This window comes from Phalaenopsis equestris, unplaced genomic scaffold, assembly GCF_001263595.1.
Source record: "Phalaenopsis equestris unplaced genomic scaffold, ASM126359v1 Scaffold212783, whole genome shotgun sequence".
NCBI lineage: Eukaryota > Viridiplantae > Streptophyta > Magnoliopsida > Asparagales > Orchidaceae > Phalaenopsis > Phalaenopsis equestris.
In genome coordinates this window covers 1-9,660 of record NW_018231689.1, presented here as the reverse complement: position 1 = coordinate 9,660, position 9,660 = coordinate 1, and the positions used below count along the sequence as shown (strand labels likewise).

The following is a 9,660-nucleotide window of genomic DNA, read 5'->3' as shown; positions in this document are numbered from 1 at the left end:
AAGTTTTCTTTGTGCAAGTAAGAAGAAAAGAGACATTTACATGCATGCCACTCAATTCCTATCTATTTGCATATCTAATGCCTAAACTTTACTTTTTTATTTTTATATCACCCAGATTGTTCATGCCACATAAAACATACCACCATTTAAACCCTAAACCCTAATTACATGCATAGCAACCAAAGCATTGCTATTTATAAAATTTAGTGCCCAGGTGATATTTTTGAACTATAGAAATGACATATTTACATGTGCCACAATGAAATCATTGAGAATGAATTTTGATATTTGAGTGAGAACATGGAAAAATAGATGAAAGAGAGCGGTATATTTGTAAATAGCAATGTTTCAGGTGTATGTATTTGCCCCTTTTAACTTGGGATAAGTGAGGTGGTGTGTGTGTAAAAATTGAAGTTGGAAGTGTTAGATATGTGAATGCATAAGAATCGAGTGGTTTTTATGCAAATCTTCTTAAAAAAATTATATCAATAAGCCATGGTTGGATGAATGTAAAGTGGCACTTAGAAAAAAGAGTAATGCAAACCAAAGGGAAGTTAAGGGCTTTGCTCCTCGTCCGAAGATTTGGTTTTGGATGGCTACAACCATTTGTAAAATTAATAGTGAGATTATTACGAGAAAATGTGAGATTTTAAAAAATTTTCTAAGAATTTTTTAAGCATATATGATTTAACTTTTTATGAGTTTTTAATGTTGGAGCAAAGCAAATGGTAATTTTTAGAGGCAATGTGAGTATATATGCATTCGAACCGAACCTAATGTGCACAAAAACATAATCACCCTCGTTGATATCCCAATTTCTTTTATGAACATTTGATAACATTTTATGTATTTAATTTGTTAGGAAACATGATAATAGATGTTAGTATGAACTATGTAATTTATGCTATATTTCCACAAAAGAATTGTTGGATGAGAAATATGATGAATGTTGTGGAAATGTAGCAAGATTTGAAAATAAGAATGGCATGTGGCGCAATATCATCATCACTACATTTTATAAGTCAAATACACCTTTCCATACATGAGTTTATGTCATCAAAATATTATAAGTGTAAATATCAAACTTTAAGTGTAGATATGTAGATACATAAGGATTGTGTGGCGTGTATGTAAATTTCCCAAATATGAAATAATGGACAAGATCCAATGGTGAGTTCTAAAAATAATCTAAACGGCAACAAACAAAAAAAGTGTCATGGAAATTAACATGATCAAAGCCACTCAACTTTGAAATTGGTCATTTTAGTCTCAGAGTTTATAAAAAAGACCATTTAGTCCTTGTCTTTTTTAAAATGGACAAAATAGTTCCCACAGATGACTCCAGTAGCTCGCAGCCATGGACAACTCAAGTAGCTCACAGATTCAAGAAGGGTTAGCCACTCTCAAAATCTCCGAAATCTCTATTCCTTCGTCCCTGAAATTTATGACGACCAACCTGAAATCAATGGTTATGACAGCCCTACATGCGGATAATTATCAACTGCGAAGATCCCAAATGATCAAGATTACTAAAGCAAATGGGTTCTTGAGATTTCATGATGGAACTTTACCCTCTCCCACCCTTGTCATCGTCGCCAAATCAGGTACTTCATCAGTGAATCCTACTTATACTGCTTGGATGTTGATTGATCAGAAAATAGCAGTTGCTTTATATTCCACAATATCGGCATCTATCTTGCCCTATGTCTTGAATCTGGATAGCTATCATGAAATTTGGACTGTGTTGGAGAAACAGTTGCAATCTTTCAATCGCTATCGGGTCATACGGTTAAAATATAAATTACACAATATGTCGATGCAATATTTGATGCAAATTAAATTGATGGTTGACAATATATCGGCTGTCGGTTCGAAAGAAGATCCTGAAGATATTATCCTGTATGTTCTGAAAGGTTTACCTCCTTCCTATCAAACATTTAAAACAACTATAAGAACCCAACCTGCTCCCATAAGTCTTGAGAACAAATATGCTCTATTAATCAGTGAAGAAAACAATCTTTCCTCTGAATTCAAAGCTGAAAAATATTGAACCAGATTCTCAAATAGCCTTATACTGCCACAAAGGAAAGGGAAAATTTTATAAATGCAAGGGCGGTTCTCACAATTACTCATCGAAAAGAACTTAAAATCCTCTTAAACCAAATCTTCTGGATCAGTTCTTTGTCAAATATGCAATAAACCAAGTCATGTAGCTCCTAATTGTTGGCACCGACTCAATGAGAATTATCAACCTAAGAACTCCAATGTTTCGGCTGCCACTACTTCACATTCGGCTTATGGTACTTCCTCCAATCCTTTAGTTAAATCAGACTAGTAAATGGATACATGAGCAACTTCTCATGTGACAGCTCACTACAGCCAATTGCATCTTCCTGAAGCATATCAAGGTAATGAAAGTGTGATCGTGGGTAATGGCAATGTTGTTCCTATACAACACTCTAGAAGTGGCATTCTACCTACTCCCAATCATAAGCTAAGTCTCTCTAAACTATTTCATACTCCCAAATTTGTTCCTATACAGCACCCTAGAAGTGGCATTCTACCTACTCCCAATCATAAGCTAATTCTCTCCAAATTATTTCATACTCCCAATCACAAGCTAATTTCTCAACATCTGATATTCATATCTCAGCTAGCTCAAGATAAAAACTGCATGATTATTTTTGATGCTACTGGATATCAAATGAAAGATCGAACTACTCAACAAGTTCTTCTTCAGGGTCCATACAGTAATGGATTGTATCGTGTTTCCACCAATACCCAATCTCGTGCTTCGGTAATCATTGATTCAGATCAATGGCATAGGCGTCTCAGACATGCTAATCTCCAAACCATACAACTCATTGCCAAGCAACTAACACATTTACATATTCCTAATAATTTTTCTTTTTGCACTTCTTGTACTAAAACAAAATGTCATTGTATTTTTTTCAAAAATTCTACAAGTACTCAATGTAATCCATTAGTTTTAATTATACAGATGTTTGGGGTCCCTCCTCAACTGTGTCTAATCAAGGCTACCGCGATTATCTGTTATTTGTTGATGACTTTACTGCATATACGTGGCTCTATCCTATGACAAGCAAATCTGAAGTTATTCATCACTTTATTAAATTCAAACAAGAAGTAGAACTTCAGTTTAATCAAAGAATAAAGTACTATGGACTGATAATGGTGGGGAATACACTAGCCAACAATTCAAAATTTTACTTATTATTTATGGAATTATCCAGCAAACTAGTTATCCCTATACGCCCAGCAAAACGGAATTGCATAAAGGAAACGTCACATACTAGAAACTACAAGAGCACTTATGTTTGATTCCAATGTATCCCCTTCTCTTTGGCTTGAGATGGTCCTCACTACAACTAGATCAATCGGTTACCGTCCAAGTCAACATATCAGCTTCTTCGTGGCTCTACAACGGATTACAGTCATCTTAAAACATATGGAAATCAATGTTTTCCCTGGTTACCGTCAATTTGCCAAAATAAACTTCAACAACACTCTATAGGTTGTGTATTTTTGGGCTATTTAAAGGGTACAAATGTTTTGATCCAACCACAGATAAGATGATCATCTCTCGTCATGTTGAAACTATTTATCCTAACAAACAACTTAAACGGCCCGAACCAATAACCCAAAACACCATCATTCCCTCCCCACTTACTCTCCTACCCGCATCTACTCTACAAACCTCCTATACCCCAAGTGTTCAACCCAGCCCCTCCACTAATCCAATACCAACAACCATTCCAGAATTATCACAAGGAGCAAAGTACCCATTTCCAACCGATCCAGAAATAGAGCATGCTGAACCAACGGTAACTAACACCTCCTCCACATAAAACCTCTCCATACCTTTACCACCACCTTCTCAACAACCACTAAAACATCCTATGGTCACGAGATCCCAAACAGGAGCTTTAACCAAAAAGAAAATCCTTGATTCGGTGCATGTTCAATTATCCCAATGTGAAACAACAACCTACAAACAAGCTGCTCAATATGATCACTGGCAGAAAGCAATGGAAGAGGAACTTTACTCCGTAAAAATAAAACACTTGGAAGCTTATTCCCGCTCCCGTCGATCAACCCATACTTGGCAACAAATGGACTTACAAAAATCAAATGAAATTCGGACGGTTCGATGGCACAGTATAAAGCTAGATTAGTAGCTTTGGGTTATCAACAAGAATATGGACTCAATCATATGGTCACATTCAGTCCAATAGCAAAAATTTCAACAATAAGATTACTTCTCATTCTCACTCTTCAATACTAAACAATAATCAAATTTTCACCACTCTTTTCTTATTCTTCCACTTTGTTACTTTTCCTTCTGCGATTCTTCAAATTTCTTATGCCTCTCTTTTACAGAGTGAAGCAGGTAATAAAAAAAGAGTGGTGAAAATCTGGAGGGGAACGGAGGAATGAGAAGGCTAAGGCGAACTCGTTTTATCTCATCACCATCAAACGAGTCATACAAGCAGACGAGCGGTGGAGGACAGCGTTAAGCACAGACCATATAAATGTTAGAGAACAAAACTTGTATAAGTACCAATCAACTACATCAAATCCGCGACCAAAAACTATACATAATAACTACTCATGATAAGATCGTAAAAGAGCCGGATAACGATGATGAAAAGTCTGTTGCTCTGCACTAGTTTTATGCCTAGAGATTAATTTAAGAGCCATGAGACGAATATGCTTTATTTCTATTCTTCATAGATGCAGCATCATATGAGAAGTTATTAGTGAAGGACTAGCTAATCGCACACGAAAACATCAATCTATATATTTGAAACAAGATTTGTTCACCCTGACAATAAATGAAATAGAAAAAAATTAAATGAAAAAAAAAACATGGAGTGATTTGCACAAAATAACATTTTGATATTTATCATTTGTTACAATGATGAAAGTGAAGAAAACATTTTTATCAAAATAGTATCCCAATGCAAGCCAACTTTCCTGGTTATGCGTTTTGCGTGAGTATGCAATTAAATTCACTCAAATTTCCAAAAAAAATGAGAAAAGTAATAATATCATGGTTTACTTACCGAAGGGAAAGAATGCATCGCTAGCCAAAGCAGCTCCCTTTGCCTCTTCTCCTGCTTTCGAGAAAGCGATTCTTAAGCTCTCTAACCTGTTTGGCTGACCACTCCCCATTCCCAACATGCAGTTATTCTGTAGAAATGAAATAGATTTCGAGTACTACGTTGGTGATTCATTGTTTGCAAATATAACAGAAAAAAATCCCAAGTCACTATTTTCTTGAGGTTATGTGCAATGGTTTCAGTTTTATTCATCTTTTTAAGACTTTTAGCATCATTTCTGTTTTCTATTTTTGTTTTTTTTTCCTTTTGTTTTGAAACATGTTTGATTAGCATTTAAAAAAAAAACGAATCAACTTTGTTTTAAAAAAACCTAAAAACATCTTTAAAAATAATTATGACAACCAGACCTATTTTAAATCAATCAAAACAAAAATAAAATAAAATAAAAGATAAAAAATAAAAATGCAAAAATACAAAAGTAATCCCAAGCAGCCCCTTAATTACTTGGGGAAGATATGTTAACTTAGGAGTCATTTGGCATCACTTATTGCTTTTATTTTCTACTTTTAAATTTTATTTTATTTTGTTTATGTTTTAATTTAAAATAAAACATGTTCGGTATGTATAAGTAAGATATTATCATTTCTAAAAACACACAAAACACTTAAAAGTTATTTTAAGTGTTTTCAAAAACATGTTAATTTGTGTTTAGAAAAAAATAAATAAATAAAACAAGTAAAAAAATATACTACAAACATGTTTTAAAAAATAAAAAATAAAAAAAAGATTAAAAACAAAACTAAAAAATCAAATTGATCCCAAACCAAAAATAAATAAATAAAGCAAGTAAAAAAATATACTCAAACATGTTTTAAAAAAGAAAAAAAAAAGATTAATAACAAAACTAAAAAATAAAATTGATCCCAAACAAGCCTTTGTTCTTGAATCAATAGTTGCATGTAAGATATGTTCTATCAGGTCATTAAGAATAGTTTTAAATTATAGTTCTATATTTTTAAGTTATTTATTTTTTAAATAAGTGAATGAAAATAGTAAATATAGAGAAATGGCCAAACAAGCGGTGAGAAGAGCTAACCTTAGCAATGACAATTGCATTGCTCTTCACATGCTTTACACAGAGCCACGCAAATTGCGCATCTGACAACTCATTTGCCTGGGGGACCCTATCCGACATAACCTTAAATTCAGTTTCTCGTGGAATCAAATCATCAGAATCTTGAGCTAACCACCCCCCACTAACTTGTCTGAGCGAGAGCATTCCCTTTTGAGTCCTTTTCGCCTCAAGTATCCTCAAATTCTTCGACTTACCGCGTAAGATCTCAAGGCCCTTTTCTGTATAGTTCGGTGCAATTATTATCTCATAAAACATTCTTGTTTCGCCATCGTTTGGGCTTCTAAACTCTCGAATTTCTTTGGCAAGATCCTAATAACGTAAAAAACTACAATTAGACATACAAAAATTAAAAGGTTCAAAAAGCCTCATCTACACACAATTATGAAATTTCAATGATGTTGATGATGATCAATCTAGATAAAAAATTTATAATTTGTAATGAAACTAACATCAACTTTCAACTTCTTAGGTTAAGGTAAGATAGTTATAGCTTAGATGAATGTGTTCTAGAATAAAGAATAATAGATTGAAAAATGATCATACAAAAGAGATGTGGGAGCAGTATCTATTGAAGATAAGATATGAAAAATAAATTCATGTGGTTTGGACATTTACGTAGAATAGTAGAAAGGGCGGAGAGATTAGAAAGAAGCTAAATGAAAACAGCATATATCAAAACGAATTGCGTAGAAAAAATCTAAACCCTATTGCAACAATCAACACTAACGAATGTAAAATGAGAAGTCATAAAACCGATTCTAAATAGTTGAGATAAAGCTATAATGATGATGATGTAGTGTCTCAAAACATTAAATACCTCATCTAAAATTGTGTTGAAGGAAACTATTCCACCAAATGCACTAACAGGATCTGCTTTCACAGCCAATCTATAAGCTTCAAGGATGTCTTCTCTTGATGCTACCCCGCATGGATTTGTATGCTTTACAATCACACATGTAGGCTTTTCAAACTCTGAGACACAGTTCCAAGCAGCGTCCGCATCTAAGTAATTATTGTAAGACATTTCCTGTTTCAAAGTATATTTATAAAATTAAATCCTTCATCTAACATAAAAAAAATACAACTATTTTGACTTTTAGAAAGTGAAATACATCTTTTCATGTATAAGTAAGGTAGCATATGTGTTGTATTAGATAAGCAAATACAAAAGAATTGAGTGGTATGCATGTAAATCTTCTACTATATTAACCATATTTACTAAAAAGTAATTGAAGAAACAATTTAATGAATCTACACTTAGAATTTTGGCGATAAATATTTAAGAATAACAGATTATAGATAATTTAAAATATAAAGATGTTCAATCCAAACTTTTAAGGAATTTATAACGAAGTTACAGCTATTCTAAACCACGGAACCCATCTTTCTCGAACCTTGTATTTTTCTGGCGAATTCCACTAATCAAGTTTACTATATCCAAATCAATATTTAATACATTTTGTATTTTGGTCTTATAGCTCCTATTATGCTACTTGGCTCTAAAATATGAACCCTTGTCATCAGAGACCAGTTTTATAATTCATTCATCATCTATAAACTGACATTTTAGTCCCTTTGATTGTACACATCTCTAAATGATGAGGAAAAAAATCTCTTCAGAAACTATTTGGATACCTTTGCTATCGAGTAAAGCGCAAAAATAGTCTCGTGATTGTTTACATGATTCCATTTTAGTCTCAGAGTCTACAAAAGCGTCAAATTAGTCCCTCGACTAATGAAATTGGGGCAAAAATAGCCCTCCATAGGGATTGTTTCAGCCCAAATTAAAATTGTCTGAGGATTAAATTGACACTTTTTATAAACTCTAAAACTAAAATGAGCCCTTCGGAATGATTTGAGGAACTTTTTGTTTTTTTTTATTTTTGCTATCTTAAAACTATAACTTAAATCATTGTGAACTTGACTTATCCATTTGTAAGCAACCACATCACCTTTCCAACACAACCAACCTAATCAAATTCATACCATGCCCTCCCTACACAATCTCAATACCATGAACCCCAACTACTTTCTTCACAATCGCTGCCTCTAATACTCCTTTCACACTATACTTTCTTGACTAACAATCTTCCACAAATGAATACAACGACTCTTATCAAATTTTGTAACGTGCAAGTAAAATCAGCAGAAAATCAACAAATAAGCAGCTAAAATATGTCCCGAAAAACTTTTTAAACATGTTGCACCTTTCCATGATGTTGGATAGCAGTTCCAATGCCTCCAAAATTCACCAGAGAGAGACTCTTATCGTCGTAAAATGCTGCCTTTTGATGAGGATTTTCCCCATACCGAAGAGCGCACTTCATCGTAAGTGGCACTGTAAGGCTGGGAGGAAACTTGCCTTAACAAGAAAAAATAAAAATGATATTTTGCAGAAATATGTATTATGTTCAAAAAACATTTATTCCATATGATACCTTGTGGAGATTGCTTCCACAGCCATTCTGAAACTGCTGAATCATAGGAAGCAACATGTTGAAAAGCTTTCCAGGCAAGTTGCCTGCGAAATTGCTGATTATCTTCTTTTCCTTGCAGAAATTTGAGAAGGGAAGGATAGTCTTCAGGGTCTACGACAACCAAAACATCCACGTGATTCTGTTCAAAAAACTAAATTCAATGAAACAGCTATAAAAATTAAGGATTAAGGAAGATTTACATACATTCCACTCAATTCCTATTTAATTCCATATCTAGCACCTAAACTTCAATTTATAATATATGACACTTCACTTATGCATGAAAAAGTGTATTTGACCTTTTACAAGTTAAAATAACTGTATTTTTTATGTGATATGAAAGATTTACATGCTCAAAATATGACAAACAAAGTTTAGGTATTAGATATGTAAATAAGTAGGAATTAGGTGGTATGTATGTAAATGCCAAAAAATCAAATGGTGGCATATATGTATTCGATCCAGCATAATGACCTTGGCAGCAGCGCGAATCAATGTTGGGCCACCAATGTCAATATTCTCAATGCCATCCTCAAATTTTACTCCACTTGCTGACGTGACTTTCGAATAAAAGGGATACAGGTTCACAACCACAATATCAAATGTCCCTAGACCAAAATAGTTAACATGTAAATAAACAAAAGTGAGATAGGACGCATGAGTACATGTTTCGTACACTATACGCATTTGCCGCCACATCAATCACAATCAAATTTGGGGTAGAAACTCACCAATTCCATGCTCACTTAAAGCATCCATGTGGTGAACAATGTTCCGTCTAGCAAGAATGCCACCATGTATGTTTGGATGTAAAGTCTTTACTCTACCATCAAGCTGCATAAACCAAAATTTTTACCTAAAAATATTTATAAAGAGTAAATCCAAAACATCGTGAGATTCTCGACATCCTGCCACCAAGAGTCTGTTTGAAATAGCTCTATGCCTGCTTTATGTTTCAGAACAT

General features: G+C 33.7%; 1 protein-coding gene across 1 annotated transcript; it reads right to left on the bottom strand.

Annotated features, from left to right (window-relative positions):
* Positions 1–3,736: 3,736 nt before the first annotated feature.
* On the bottom strand, positions 3,737–9,530 carry LOC110036935 (bifunctional purine biosynthesis protein PurH-like; the record flags this gene model as incomplete). The annotated part of the gene is made up of 9 exons (XM_020741498.1): positions 3,737–3,894; positions 4,014–4,187; positions 5,088–5,214; positions 6,181–6,528; positions 7,037–7,246; positions 8,427–8,581; positions 8,658–8,835; positions 9,171–9,304; positions 9,428–9,530. Coding segments are annotated over 9 exons (1,587 nt in total), but the record flags the coding sequence as incomplete, so codon positions are not given.
* Positions 9,531–9,660: the final 130 nt, after the last annotated feature.